At 37.2% G+C, this 16,388-nt stretch overlaps 2 protein-coding genes across 7 annotated transcripts in view; both read left to right on the top strand.

Moving 5' to 3' along the window:
* The window catches only part of atf7a (activating transcription factor 7a), a 37,158-nt gene extending 30,153 nt beyond the window's left edge, over nt 1-7,005 (top strand). For 2 of the 3 annotated variants that reach the window (XM_028452351.1, XM_028452353.1), the window contains exons 10-11: nt 1,791-1,896; nt 4,553-7,005. In XM_028452351.1, the coding sequence (XP_028308152.1) occupies nt 1,791-1,896; nt 4,553-4,782 (336 nt within the window). In that variant the 3' untranslated portion in view covers nt 4,783-7,005. The remainder of the gene's footprint in view (nt 1-1,790; nt 1,897-4,552) is intronic. The other variant, XM_028452352.1, reaches the window with a different exon arrangement.
* A 4,011-nt stretch (nt 7,006-11,016) lies between these two features.
* Nucleotides 11,017-16,388, top strand: part of dip2ba (disco-interacting protein 2 homolog Ba) — a 69,009-nt gene continuing 63,637 nt past the window's right edge. For 3 of the 4 annotated variants that reach the window (XM_028452007.1, XM_028452005.1, XM_028452006.1), the window contains exon 1: nt 11,018-11,265. In XM_028452007.1, coding sequence (XP_028307808.1) covers nt 11,181-11,265 — 85 coding nt within the window. In that variant the 5' untranslated portion in view covers nt 11,018-11,180. Of the gene's footprint in view, nt 11,266-16,388 lie in introns of all 4 variants that reach the window. The other variant, XM_028452004.1, reaches the window with a different exon arrangement.

The raw sequence follows: 16,388 nt of genomic DNA, 5'->3' as shown, positions 1-16,388 counted from the left end.
GTGTAGCTGGCATTTATTACCCAGTGATATTGTGCTGACACCAAATTGAAAACGAGGACCTGCGGAGACAATTTGAGCTGGCTCTGAGTCAAATAGAGCTGCGGATGTGTTTTACTATCTCTGATAACCAAATTTGCCATTATACCAGGTGAGTTTGCATTTTATATTCTGTATTTAGTTAGTTAATAATGGGTGGATGTAGTATTCAAAGTTAAAGCTGCAGTGCATGAGTTTTGTGAGGCGCTCCACGCTCCCTCCTCCCCTCCTGAACGAAACTTGCGTGCACGGGCACACTGTGAAACTGTTTGCCACTGTTTTCTCCATAGAGACTAGTAAAAAATGTAGGAACGTTATCTTGTGCTTTTGGAGAGTTTTCTGATGTTTTATAGACATACAAGCACGTATCACTCACTGCTGTGAGGACAGTAAGAGGCTCAGAGTCACCACTGCTCACACACAAGCAGCCGAGCTGGAGCAGATCAGAGCACAGACACTCCGTCCACACTGCAGATGTTTTTAATAAGCTATTTATTCCGTCTGTTCCCACTCTTTCTCTGACTCGGGGTGGACTGTGCTGACTGAAAGCATTTTAACTAATACAATACATAAAAAATATGCATCACATTTAGATCTTTTTTGGAAGCGTGACGCGCTTACAGCTAAGCTGTTAGACAGCTCCATAAACATTCAGTGCTGCTGGCGTAGAAGAGCCATCGCATACTGTACTGTCAAAAATTCAAAACACTTTTTTATGCGCCGTCATATGGGGCACGATGCAGCGAGAGCTGTCAGGGACTTGGCCACTCACACTGTCTCGTCATTGTACCGCAAGTGTGCAGAAGTACATTTTTGTTGCCCGATGCAACAAGCCAATTCCGCTTTAAGTTAATTCGGGTAGTTCTGTGCATGCACGATTTTTTGCGATGACAATATAATCCAAGATGCCCGTCCAGACTAGAACCGAGACTATTTATTGCCTTAGAATACATGGATATAATGAAAAGAGTGGATAGAAACGCATATGCAGACTTTCACACGGTGGAGTAAATGTGTCCCCGTACTGCATTCACAGGCTGTAATATCACCAAGTTTATCATTTTACCTGTTGTTAGAGCTACTATCTTTACCAGGGAGCAACTATTTATTCCTGGTGATTGTTTTCCGGAGTTTTACTGGCATTTTTGCCAGTGATTAGCTCCTATCTCCTTCTGCTCCATAGTCCAAACTGAAACCATGTGTTATTGTTGAGCTGCTGCTTCAAAACTACAATCAAAATAAAAGTGAAAACAGTTCTCATGTGTGGTGTTCTGTGTTACAGCCGACAATAAAAGGTTTGTTGTGTGTTTCTCCCGATAGACGTGATACGTCACGTTCGCCTACTGTCCAATCAGAGCCTTCCCATCCCCCAGACCTAAAGCGGAATTAAATTAAGCCTAATAAACCGGCTTTCCACGTTAACCTCAATTCAGGAATTACTATTTTCATGTAAACTGAGAACACTTTAATTCCAAATGATTTAATTTGGAATTAATAATAAAGAATTAAAAAATTTAACCATGGCCATTGTCGCTGCATGTATCACTCTGACAATCTGACATGCTGCCAAATATGTCAGAAAGAATAGTGGCATTTAGAAAATAACAGTGTTCTTCTAATCTTAATTTGTTTTGAATATGTTTTGTTTAGCATTTGTTGTTCTGTTTTCCTTTGCACTTTTCCAAAATCTTGAATCTTGTAATTCCATCTATTTGTAGTAATAGTGATAAAAAGTCTGTATTTGTTGGTTTCAGAATGAAGTGTCTCTGCTGCGGAACGAGGTGGCTCATTTGAAGCAGCTGCTGCTGGCCCACAAAGACTGTCCTGTGACTAACCTACAGAAGAAGACAGCTTACTTAGGTGAGCTCCACTAACCTGCGTTTCTGTCATTACGTTCACACTGCAGGTCTTAATGCACAATTCGTATTCTTTCAAAAAAACCTGACTATTTCTTGTGATTGTTCATAATACATATTAAATGCATCTTCAAACTGGGGCTGCACAACTAATTGAAGTTTAATTGTGATTACGATATTGGCCTCCACGATTAAATTAACCTGATCGTCGGTGATTTTTTACATTTGCTGCACATCTAATCAGGCACTTTATCAGCCCCAGTAGTCAGCCAACCACCAGGGGGCGAACACATGATTAAGGTTTCATTAAGCTACCTTATTAACAAGCGAGCAATGCTTCAGCGGCTGTTTCTCCTATTCACTGTAAAAAAGATGGACTTGACAAGCGACTCCAAAAAAAAGCTATTATTTTTAGAGCTCCCCCTGCTGACTGGCTGCAGTATAGGACATAAACCCCGCCTCCTCAATGTTAACGGATGGGATTTTGGTCAAACTGTGAAGTTAAAATACTTGTCACATGATTTTTTTTTCAAACCTAAACTCTGCTGTGATCCTACATTGAGTACAAGTGCTCATTTTTCTGTGGTTTGTTTTAAATAAGTAGTTTGAGCAGTATTGGGCAGTCGCTAAATGGGCGGGGCGTGTTACCAGGGCTCCTCCCCCAGGACCCTACTGCACAGACTCTGGCTCCAAATGACGTAAAAAAAATAAGCGCTGTATTTAGGCTTCAAGAATGTTAAGTAAGAACTATGGAGGACGTCACGTTCATCTTTTTTACAGTCTATGGTTTCTCCTTACCCAAAACTTGTAGGCCTAAGCCTTGTCTTCTTAACTTTTCTTTATACGCTGTAATTGTTTTCAAGGAGTTGCACTCTGTAACAGTGTAATTATATAGTTTGCCCTTAGTAAATTAAAATGATTTGGTTTTAGTATTTATCATTATTCTAGTTTAAAGCTTTTCTTTTGCACTCTAAACTGTTAATCGTGATTACAATATTGATCCAAATAATCGTGATTATCATTTTGGCCATAATCGTGCAGCCCTACTTCAAACGGTTTAAAGTATGTATAAGAATACGACACTGAAGTGACCCTCATGCGCAGAAGATGTACTAAGGTGACGCATGACCCCGCAGGCACGTACAGTGTTGACGGAAGTAAATATGGAGATGTGTGTCGCACTTTCCAACAGAAGTCAACACGACAGAAGAGAGCCAGGTTAATAGCTCTATCCGTTTGCCGTGATGGCTGCTACATCTGTACAACGCACTGTTTGGATGCAGAGTCAACAGTGGTGGGATAGAGATGTCAGTGGCTTCAATGATGAGGAGTTCATTTCAAATTTCCGAATGACAAAAAAGAACTATAATTTATTATTACTTCTTAGTTAATTATTAGAATTATGACATTTTCGTTTGGTAGGAAACGTACGAGTCAGATAAAAAGTGCCTTGGCGCCTTCGTATCGGATTTAGGACCACATATGAAAGTGGGTCGGATTTGAAAAAAATCTGAATTGTGCCATTCAGACCGTCTTCAACAGATTGGATACAGGTCACATATGGGCAAAAAGATTGGATTTGGGTTGCATTTGCCTGCAGTGTGATTTAAAGCTGCACTAAAGAAAACTTGTGACTTTTTACTCAGTGTCTACTCAAAGTCTAACATATTAAAAAGGCCTCATTCGGGAGAGCACTAGTAAACAGTGGCTTGACAGGAATGGAGGCTCACTCAGTTATGTGTAGATTAGACACAGAAGTGCAAAAACGATCTTTATAAATTACAAGAAGGCTGATGATTTGAAATTACTACATGGGAGAAATAAGTTTGAGTTTTGCAATGACCCACACAATGACATAGACTTCTGAGCAGTTGGTTCTGCCACACAGCTTAATTAACAAATCCAGTCCTCAAATGCCACAGTTGCATTCATGCCATCATCCTGTATTATTCCCTCTCATCCTAAAAGGTCTTCTTCTATCCTGAGATGTGCTGTTATTCTTTACATGACAGTGGATTGCCAATTTTTGGTTATATTATAGTGATTTTATTTTCAAAATGACCCAAAAAATGCCCTTCCAAAGCCTATTGTAACCCAGACGAACTCAGGAACTTGACGGACGTCACAAAAGTAAATAAGGGGGGCGGGGCTTTTGCGAAAGGACAATTATATGCCTAATATTTACAGATTATATATTCCAGTAATGGGCAGCTTGAAGTGCGTATGACGACTGGCCAAATGCATTTTTTCTTATTGGGATTCATTTATTTGGCTTAGAATAAAGTCTTTCAGCAAACTTTACATTTCTTCTCAACATGCGTTTTAAATATATGCCTCAGGTGCAACGGGACACGGCTAACAAACCCTAAAACAAGTTTACATTATCATTTAAGTTTTGAGCTAATACAGTTTACCAGTTTTTCAATAATTTCAAGCATAAAAAAAGAAAACTGAACAAAAACAGAATACTGACATTGGAAAAGATAAAAAGATCAACCTAACATGCTAAACTAATTGTGAAATACAAAGTAATACAAGTAAATACAAAGTACTACCCACTGCTCCAGGTCATTTGTGACTATAATGCTGGGAGATGTTGGCTTTGAAAGTTCAAAGTTCAGTGCAAATATAAAACATGTTTTGTTTTTTTTTCTGTGCAGCTATGGACGAGAGAGTTAAGGACACCATGGAGCCTACAGGATCCCCCGCCCCAGTGATACAACACAGCTCTTTGGCGCCCATTCCCTCCATGGGACTGAACGGCCTGAGCTCGAGGGCAGCAGCTGAGGCCATGGCCATGTCTGTGTTAGCAGGAATGGGGCAGCAGCAGAGGGAGAGTGGATCCTCTCACATTATCATGGCTGCACAATCTCAGTCCGCTGCCAGATGATGAGCGAGGACAACTGCAGCCCAGACTTGGCACTTACATAGGGGGTGGCTCCCACATCCAAAATTACCTTCTTCTTCTTCTTCTTTTTCTTCTTCTTTTTCTCCTCCTCCTCCAACCCCGACCCTGCTCTTTCAGTTTCTCACTCCCCCTAGTGTGGAGTCATCCTGCTGTGGCCTGGAGCTCAGCAAAAGCAGCCTTCTGGGAATGGACTGAGACTTGTGTGAGAGCTCCCTGTTCACTTTGCCATAGACTACAGGGGCTGGACTCCAATACCTCCCCCTACCCCTCCCCCCCAAATTCGCCCTGCTGTGCCTCCTCTTCCTCAAAATGGATCCACTCCTCAACCTTACTTCATGGTTTCTTCTGCAGGACATTGTGCCTTGCTTCGGTCATAGATTAAATCACACACTCACACATCACAGCTTCCATCTGTTTGCATCATTGACTCCAAAGAAATTCTCGCTAAGGATGCAGGTTTAAAGCTCAGACATTCAGCACATGGTTCCTCCTGGAGAAGATGTCAACATGGACTGAAAAACCTTACCTCATGTTCACCTCTTCTTGCTAAAGTGTATTATCTGTGTGCGCGCGTGTGATTGTATATTTATGTTGATGAGAACATAGCCTAAATACTCATCTGATGCGCTCTTAGCTGGATGGCTAGTATTTGTCTTTTTCTAATTTTTATTTTTATTTTTTCTCGATACAGTATGTGCAGCTATATCTGTTAACCAGTTGGCACATTGTCCCAGGCTAGTTCTGTCATGTGTTTGTTGAGTTGAACTCAGTTTAATGATAGTTTCTTGAAGCGAATTAACTCTTCTGTCTTTTCAATTACCTAAAAAAAAAGTGGGGTTAAACTGTCTAATGACCAGTGAATTGGAAACGGTTATCAAACTGGATGTGCATCCTTGCTGCTTGTTGGAAATTCATTAAGGTTCTTATTAATTTTTTATCTCCATTAAACCCAAACAAAGCCATAGTGACATTTAAACTGTTCTCTTGATGTCCAAAAATCTCCTGTGAGGAGTTCAGAGTAAAGAAAAATAAACCATCTTGTTGTTCTAGTGACACGTTATATCACTCCTTGCTGCGTAAAATGGAAAATGTCACGTTTTGCCTTAAAATCCAATCAGTGCCTCTGATTTTTCTCTGATAAATACACAGAGAACAATGGCAGAGCTTTGAATTCTTCTTCAAACTAAATACTCTATGCCTGATGACGCTTTAAAGCATTTCTAATAGTTTTTTCTACTGGTGCGCTGTTCTTTTATCACTAAAACAGGGTTTTTTCTGTCATCTTGTGGAGAGACAGAGCAAAGGCACCGTCAGTGCCAAACGCTATAATGGCAGAGTAAAGGTAGGATGGGATTGTTTCTAAAAGGCAACCAATCGAATCCGTTTACCAGATGAGATGTTTTCCTAAACATAAATACAAAAACAATTACTTTAATAATCGTTTCTTCGTCATTTCAAACAGATAATCTGTCCATTAACACGTGGACGTGTCTTTATGCACTAAAGTAATGCAAGTTCATTTTCGCTTTATATTCTGTGTGTTTAATGGTTTTTCCAATACTTTTTAGAGTTTCTTATTGTTGTTTTTTTCTTACATGTGCAACTTTAAATGTATTGACTGAACCTCTTGTCCCACAGTCCTAATGGTGATCCCGGCATTTGCGGTGTTTCATGCTGGCAATATATTTAGCCCGCACTCTCTTATATACGGTTGCTATGGAATAAAATTTCATAAATATTTAGTTTTAATGGGGTTTTTTTGTATGTCATGTCATGAGCATCTTATTCATGTGTTTTGTTTTGTTTCTTTTCTTGTGCGATTAATTTTTTTTTTGTTTTTTTTTTTTAGCTTCGCACAACCTTTGGCTTCTGATTGTATTGATGAATTTTCTGTAACAAAAATACTTTATTGGTAGCTTTTTTCTAAAAGTAATTTTATCCCAGCAAAAGATTTTAAAAAATTTGGTCAAGTGTTTTAACTTTGTTTAACTTATTTTTCAATTGGTCGAATAACTATAATGAAGACATTGGAAACTGACAAGAAAACGATGTGGAAAACTGCATGTTTTAGCAGTATTTCACGCTCCCATGTTGTCCTTATACTGTACATATCTGTACTATATGAATATATTTACTTTTCCATGCATGTCCAAAACAATGAACACTTTACCGTGCTGCAGGTTTAATTAAAGAAACTACAATTTACTAAATCTTGTTTTTGTTCTTCATGTGTTTCTCTTTGAAATGATGATCGGATTCTATGGATGTGTGAAAAAATATAGTTTGGATCACTATATTGTACGAACAATTTCATTATATTGTACAAATATTAAATGAACGATATGATTACATGTACAAATTTAACATATATTGCATAAACAATATAGTTGTGATGTACAAACAGAATATAGTGGATATAAGAAGTCTACACACCCCTGTTCAAATGCCAGGTTTTTGTGATCCAAGATAAATAATTTCACAACTTTTTCCACCTTTAATGTGACCTATAACCTGTACAATGCAAATGAAAAACAAACTGAAACATTTCAGGGAGGTGAAGTAAAAATCAAAAACTGAGAGAATGAGGTTGCAAAAGTGAGCCCACCCTCTTATAACTGGGGACGGGCTATGTTCGGATTTAACCAATCAAATTGGAGTCAACACACACCCGTCACCATTTAAAGTGCCTCTGGTTAACACCAAATAAACTTCAGCTGTTCTAGTAGCTTTTCCTGACATTTTTGTAGCCACACCTTCCAGCACAAGACATGGTCCACAGAGAGCTTCCAAAGCATCACATGGATCTCATTGTTCAAAGATATCAGTCAGGTGAAGGGTACAAAAGAATTTCCAAGGAATTAAATATAACATGGAACACAGTGAAGACAGTCATCATCAAGTGGAGAAAATATGGCACAACAGTGACTTTACCAAGAACAGGACGTTCGTCCAAAATTGATGACAAGACGAGAAGAAAACTGGTCAGGGAGGCTGCCAAGTGGCCGACAGTAACACTGAAAGAGCTGCAGGAATTTCTGGAAAGTACTGGTGTGTAGTACATGTGACAACAATCTCCCGTCTTCTTCATATGTCTGGGCTATGGGGTAGGGTGGCAAGACGGAAGCCTTATCTTAAGAAGCAAAACATCCAAGCCTGGCTTAATTTTGCAAAAACACATTTGAAGTCTCCGTAGCGCATGTGGGGAAAATGTGTTATGGTACGATGAAACCAAGGTTGAACTTTTGGGCCATAATTCCAAAAGGTATATTTGGCACAAAAACAACACTGCTCATCACCAAAAGAACCATAGCTACACACCATACCTACAGTAGCGCATGGTGGTGGAAGCATCATGTTTTGGGGCTGTTTTTCTTCAGCTGAAACTGGGGCCTTAGTCAAGGTGGAGGGAATTATAAACAGTTCCAAATACCAGGCAGTGTTGGCACAAAACCTTCAGGTTTCTGTTAGAAAGCTGAAGAGGAACTTTATCTTTCAACACGACAATGACCCTAAGCCAGGGGTCTCCAACCTTTACTCTCAAAGGAGCCATTTTGCCTCATCTCACCTGGATTAAAGTCCTTCTGGAGCCGAAAAAAATACCTTTTTAATGAAGACAACATAGTGTATAAAATTCTATACAGTTAAATTTTATCGGATAACGTTATGTAAAATATTTTTTTTAGACAATGTATTCGAAGGGTTACAAAAAATAACTTGAATTTGATAACACATAATGTCAGTCAACACATGCTAATTGCTAATTTCTTGCCGCATATCAAGCATACATATTTAGCCGCCATGTTGGCAGTTAAATGAATCTGTCCCCACACAATTAAAATGTATATTTACTTCCAGAATAGTTTTTTAGTTGGTTTAGTTATCTTAAAACTTAAGGTGCAGGGAAGGTTAATGGTCTGTAGTTGTTTCAGGAGGTGAAAGGTGGCAGAGTTATTGCACAATGTGATTTATTTTTAGGTTGACAACTTGTTATATCGTGATTGTAGTTGATGTCAAAATCAATAATCATTAATACCCTCTGTAAGAAATTATATATTTATTTCAATAGTTTTAAAAGCTATAAGGAGCCATTGCAAAAGAGTCAAAGAGCCACATGAGGCTCCAGAATCGCAGGTTGCAGACCCCTGCCCTAAGCACACAGCTAAATCAAAAAAAGAATGGCTTCACCAGAATAAGATTGAGGTTTTTGGAACGGCCCAGCCAGAGTCCAGACCTGAATCCGATTGAACATCTGTGGGGTGATCTGAAGAGGGCTGTGCAGAGGAGATGCCCTCACAATCTGTCAGATTTGGAGCAGTTTTGTTAAGAAGAGTGGGCAAATATTGGCTCATCAAGATGTACCGCACCGATAGACTCTTACCCAAGAGTGCTGTAATAAAAGCCAAAGGTGCTGCAACAAAGTATTAGTTTAAGGGATGTGCATGTTTATGCAACCAGGTTATCTTAAGTTTTTTATTTTTCCCCTTTAAGGGTTTCAGTTTGTTTTTCAATGTAGAATATATTTAGAATATAAAGTGAACAGAGCCTACTTTTTTGCTACTACGTCTAGTTTGCTTTGAAGCTTGTTTTCCAAGAAAAAGCAAGAAATCATCCATGTTTCTCATGAGATAAAAACATCTCATCTTTCGGTAAGTAGCCCTGATTTAAGGCAGTAGTAGTAAGAGGATATTTATTCTTTAGTGGTTGCAGTGGGAACGTCACATAGGATTATTAAACTGGGAAACCGTTTTCCACTGATTGGAGGTTAAAAATAAGGCCAAACCAAACCCAGCCAGGATTCATTTTGGCCCATTGAAAACATTTGCATCTTCAACAACAACAGCAGCAGCAGCAGCAGCAGCAGCTACGTTAGTGCAGTCGACATTCAGATCATTCTAACTTTTTAGATCCACTGGCTGTTATGGGGTGATTAAAAATCCCTCAAATATAGGGTCTGCACACAAAATTGCCAAAAAAAAAAAAAAAAAGAAAAGCATCAGTCTACATGTTTAAAATAAAGTAAGAAAAAGAAGAAACTTAAATAAATAAAAAAAATTTGCACAAGTTCATTGAATTCCCCCTTCTCCACCCTTTTTTTTGTGTGCCTGATTTAATATGCAGCGGAGCCCATGAAATCGTGATCTCGATTAAAATTCGATTCATTGTGCAGCCCTAATATGGAGGTAAATTAGTGTCTTAATTATTCAATCAAGAAAGTATTATCAATTTAAAAAAACCTCACTTAAAAAAAAATACTTTGAATAAAAAAAAAAGTGTTTGAGTGTCAAATACTTATTTGCATTTCAACACTTTTTTTGATTGAAAAGGTTTTTTTTTTGTTAAATAAATTAAAGTTTGGTGTTTTGTTAATGGTGGGGTTTTTTTTTATTTATTAAAGCAACTTTCTTTTTGATGAGATAGTACAGACACAAATTTGCTTCATTTTTTAATGTGTTTAAGTGTTTTCTTTTGCAATTTTTATTCATGTAAATTATTAATGTAATTATTATTATTATTATTATTATTATTATTATTATCTTATCTTATTGTTATTATTATCTTGTTATATTATTTTATTTAGTTTTGCACATATTAGTCTAACTACTGTTTATATTTATGTTTATATTTTTTCTAGTTGATCGTTATTATTTAATGTTTATATTATTAGAGAGAGCACAGTTCACCAAGTCAAATTCCTCGTGTGTATAACACATTACATGGCCAGTAAAGTTGATTCTGATTCTGATTCGGATGTAAAGCGCATTTAATTGCCTTTTGTATGAAATGTACGATACAAATAAATTTGCCTTGCCATGCGAATATCCAAAAACATTACTGTTGGAAGATGGATTATTAATATAACATTTATATTAATAATAATGGCAATAATAATTATAATATTATTGCCATTATTTTATTAATAATATATGAACATAACAATAATAATAATATAATACAGATTATATTAATAAGATATAATTATATGTATTTTCCCCTTTAATAAATGTTTCCATGTACTTAACTGAACTGTGGTTCTACTGACGTGAACCTCCTCCTCTCTGGTTGTCAGGCTGTGTTTCCACCAGTCTTCCAACAGGGGGCGCACCTGCGTCTGTCTGACCTGCTCGTGCTCGGATGCAGCGACTCACAGGCGATGTAGAGGCTGTCACGTGACCGGCTGCTTTGCCTTTGGTGAGTTTTTCCCATCATGGCGGAAGAGCCAGGCGTGCGGATGGACCGTCTCTCCCATTCCGCTGCCTGTCCGTTGTCTTAAGGGAGGCTTTTTTTTTTTTTTTCAATTACTTTTTGTTTTTACTCGTTACGCCTTGACGGCCCGCTGTCCTTCAGCTAGTCTGCTCTGAGTGCGGTGGAGAGGAGACGCTATGGCGGACCGCGGCGTGGATTTGTCCTCCCTGCCAAAGGAGGTTAGGGACCAGTTGGCGGAGTTGGACCTGGAGCTGTCTGAAGGTAACGGAGGGGGTGTTGATGGAGAGGTGGGGGAGATGCTAGGTCTGGTTTTAGCTGTAGGTTAAAGCTGCTCCAGGATGGAGACATATGAGCTAGCAGAGCATGACAGACAGGAGGAGGAGGAGGAGGAGAATGGCTAGGATCTACCTTTGTTTCATTTATCTCGTCTTTTTGTGCTAATGTCTCTTGTTTTCCGTGTGGCAGACTGGTGTGAGCTTTAGCCCTGGTGCTCTTCTCTCAGCCACCCTAACATGCACTCCATGACTGCTGCTGCTGTGTGTGTGAATGTGTGTTACAGCTTCCTCTGGAAACAGGTTTAGTGGCTCACTGTGAGTCACTGTGACTGGTGCTGAGGTGCAATGAGCAGGCCTCGAGTCATCGTTTGAAAACACACGGTCTGTTATGAATGACTGACACTAATGGGCACCTATTACCTCAGTGACATCCACTGGAACCATCAACACAGGGGGCTCATAACGTTACCTGACATACCTGTAAATTACAAGCTTCCTCACCTGTACACGTGATGCGCTAACCTTCATTAGTGGTTAGTTAACGTGATATGTGATCATTATGATGCAAGTTTTCCTGTGTATGTGCTTCATACAAAGCATATATTAGTAGCTGACCCCTCCCCCAGGAGGAGTGACACACTGTCTGTCTGTCTGTCACACATCCTTGTTAGGATTTCTATTCTTCTGCCTCCAGCTGACTACCATCCTCCTCCCATGAGGGACATGCTGCTCATATGTGTTTTTATAGATTTTAGAATTTATTATGTTGTTACAAATCTTTCCAGTTTGAAGTTTTGAATTTATAGATTTGGGAATTGGTGGTTCCCAATCAAAGGTTGGTGTGATGCCGTGCGATTTGGAGAAAATGTTTTATTACCATAACAATATATGTCCCTGGAGATGTCCCGATACAACTTTTCCACTTCCGATGCAATACCGATATTGCAGCCTTGAATAATGGCCAATACCGATCCGATATCAGCACGAATCACACATACTTTTATGACTTATTTTGTAGTGTGGAATGTTAGAAAAGGTTTGATCAGGTGATGTTACTCAGAGAACAATAGTCAGCAACAGTAGGTATGAGGAAAGACTGACCCATTTATTAACCAATTGGTTACATACATTTTAACCTTCAACATAATATCTACAGTATTCTACAGTTGAATAAAATAAATAAAAAATGAATTGAGAAAAAAAAATTGGGAGAATCCAAAAATTTGCATCCGATATCCGTTTTCAGGCTGTGAGAAAAACCGACCCATTTATTAACCAATTGGTTACATAAATTTTAACCTTTAACAAAATATCTACAGTATTCTACAATTGAATAAATATAATATATTATACATCGGAGATTTTAGATGCAATCCGATATTTGTTTTCTGGCTGATATTGGATCGGGACACCCCCATATATCCCGGTATAGTTTCTCTTCCTTAAAATGAATCGTTGAATGAATGGAAAATTGCTATTCATTATCTATTTTATTATATATAAATATAAACAATAAAAAAATGTTCTCAATGAAGGAATATTAGTAACTTTCACTACATTTGCTGTTGTCACATGGGTTCTGATTTGTACATTTGTGTGTGGAAATGCCACCAGGGTGCGGAAAAAAGAACAATAATGGCCAATGCTATCATTTTAAATCATACCATCAAAGATTTTATATGATAGTAGAGGTTTCGTTAGATTTAATTTTTTTAAAGTTCTTCTAGAGCAGTAGAAGATAAATTTACACATCCATTTGAGAGACACGCTTTTATCAATTTTGCTTGGAAGAGTCATATTGGCTGTAGTGACAGTTTGTAACCAGACTAATTGATGACTTTGGTCTCTGGGGGACCCAATCTGGCCGAAAAAAGCAACGTTTCACCTCCGTATCCCATAGTATCAATTTTCTGCATCTCATTTTAGCAACAGAGTGGGACCAAGACTGTCACCACATACATTAAATTTGTGATATAAACCATAGACGCATTAATCTGCGGTAGACGTTTTTATATCGCAATAGGATATATATCGATAAATTACACAGCAATAGGTTGGCGTGTACCCCAAGGAGTAATTGAGCACACTGACCAGCCAATGTGTAAAAGTTTATTCAATTATTTCCAAGGTAATGAATGGTCTTCTTTCATGGTAATCGTCACTACTTCCAAGCAATCTGTTGAGCCATCAACAATAGGAGTGTGACAATATCGCGATACATCACGATATTTTTTCCGCATGATCGATTATCGATATGCTCCCGCTAAGTATCGATTTTTTTTTTTCGATTTTTTTTTTTTTTTTAAAAAAAAAAATCATTATTATTATTATTATTATTATTTATTTTTTTTTCCAAAACCTTTTCTGCTTTTTCACTAAAATGTGCAGGTAGGTCTTCACAGAAATTTTGTCACTGTTTGTTGAAGGAACCAACATATTGTTTACTGGAATATTGCACTATACTGGTGTCACTGGTAAGAAACACTATTTTTTTGTTTACAGAAAGCACTATTGGAGATACTTATTCGTTTACATTGGTATGTTGACACTTATTTACAGAAATGTTGCACTAAAATAGTGTCACTGTTCACAGGACCCTTTATCAATCTATTGTCTTTCAGAGATGTGAAATAAAAATTGTATTTTTTCACTTAATCTTTTTTTTCTTTTGTCATAGAATATTGTAGATTGATTTCTGACCAATATATCGATCATCGCAGTATTGTCATATCGTGAGATAATTGTTATTGTGAGCTTTGTATCGCGTATCGTATCGTGAGGTACCCAGAGGTTCCAACCACTAATCAACAATAGATGCTGCAAATAGAAAATACATTATCGGGGCATAGCTTTGAAGAGGTAGTCGAAGCACTAGCCAAAATGGTCAAATGACCAACAGTCAGGAAATCATGAACAAATCGGTTTAATGCTTCTTAACCTTGGCCCATGACATAGGAGAGAGATCAGACCATCCCACTGATACTAGAGATTGACTGATAAGGGATTTTTTTTATTCAAGACAAAGAAGTAAAACACTACTCAGTTAAAATAAAGACCCTTAAATAGTAACACTCTCAACATAAGGACTGATAAATGAGATAATGTATTTCTGGAACATAATGTTGCTAAAATTTCTAACTAGTAAATCAAACAAGGCAAATTGTGCTGCTCATTCAAACATGGCAGTGTATAATGCAGAAAGCTCAGCAAAAATGTTAATATATCAGTTGCATAATATCATAGACCAATGACAGTTAATCAGTAGTAGCTAAAAGGGGTTGGGCTCTACCTGATACATGTATATGAACCTGTAATAAAAGGGGGGTGTACTACTAAAATGATGAGGGGGTACTTTTGATTAGGGTGTCCCTATCGGATATCGGTCTGATATTAGCCTGAAAACAAATATCGGATGTTGGATTCAAATTTCCAGATTCTCCGAAAAAATTAATATTTTTTCCCCAATTAATTTTTGATTTATTTTATTTAATTGTAGAATACTGTAGAAATTATGTTGAAGGTTAAAATGTATGTAACCTATTGGTTAATAATAAATGGGTCAGTTTGAGTATCGTAACATCACTTGATAAAGCCTTTTATAACATTCTACACTACAAAATAATTAATTATTATTTTTTTATTAAACAAAAAAATAAATAAAGAAAAGCATGTATGATTCATGCTGGTATCGGCCGATACGTAAGGCTGCAATATCGGTATCATATCGAAAAAATCCTCAGCCAGTGTATGACACAAAGATATCAGGTTTCACTGAAAGACTCTACGTTTGATCCCTGGTGATCTTCTGCTGTCTAATGATTATCAGCGTGACTTTTATCCTTCATTATTGTTTTCAGACAGTTAAAACAATGCACGGTTGGATTCAGGTCAAGTGATTTATTTGGCAACTGCAGAACATTCCACTTCTTTGCACGAGAAAGTCTTTAGTTGGTTTTACATTTTACTACAGGTCATTCTTTAATGATTTCTATTCTAAAGCAGCTATTCCCAAAGTCAACAAAGCCGCATCACATTATTTAAGCTGCGAAATCTTCTGTAGCCGATTAAACCTAAAATTGACTTGATCTAATTAAAAATGTCACTGAATATTAGAATTGGTTGAATGAAAGGCTTTGTTTGATTCTAAATCAGTCCCACACATCTTTATTAAAGGGCTGTTATGCACACTCTGTCCCATCTGTATATGATGGAAATGTTAGTATAGTGATACTTATGTGGAACTTTTGCTTTAAATCATTATTCTGGTGTCCATTTTCAGAGTTTGAATTCCCTAATATGTACCATTATGTTACCGTCTTGGACGCTTCACGGTTGTTACGTCCCGCTTTAGTGAAACACAGTTTAACTGGTGGTAGTGATGCATCCAGTTACATAAAAAAACTAAAACATAAAATGTTTGTTTAAGGCTACACAAAATAGAAAAAACCAAAATGTTTTAATTATTCAGTTTGCTTGTTTTGTTGCCAACAGTCTTCAGGAAAATAGTTAAAAAAAATCATTTAAAATCACGACAAAACTGCTGGTTATTCGTAAAGTTTTTCCTCATTGTTCATCGTATCTCTGAACATGCAAACATCTACTAGTTTAATGAGATATTCCTCGTTACTGTGAATATTTTTTATCATAAAGTAAAATACATTGTCAATATTAGAGAACCGCAGAATAAATTTGAATTGTGAACATTCCAAACTGTGTTTGTGTGTCATAAAAATATAGCTTTTTTTTGCACAGCAGTCTGTCTACATTAATGGAGAATGGGCACCTCTCTTATTCTAAATTACTATTAGCAATTATAGTTACAATAGTGTGGTATACCAATATTCCTGTTATTGTTCAATTCAGTTCATCTTTATTTTTATAAAGCACTAAATACAACAGAAGTCATCTCAAAATGCAGTCTGCTGTAAATGTTGCACACAGGCTAAAAAAAAAAAAATTGATTTGTTTATTGATTGCTATCACATATAGGTACTGTTAAAGTAAAACACGGCAGAAGATACCAACATTTTTTATCTGTTAAACTGCCAAAATAATCAATAAAATAATTCATAATTACTGAAATAATGTCTGCAGCACTAATTCATACAT

Source organism: Gouania willdenowi, chromosome 7 (genome assembly GCF_900634775.1).
Source record: "Gouania willdenowi chromosome 7, fGouWil2.1, whole genome shotgun sequence".
NCBI lineage: Eukaryota > Metazoa > Chordata > Actinopteri > Blenniiformes > Gobiesocidae > Gouania > Gouania willdenowi.
The sequence above is the reverse complement of the archived record's forward strand: the minus strand, read 5'-3'. Positions and strand labels throughout refer to the sequence as shown.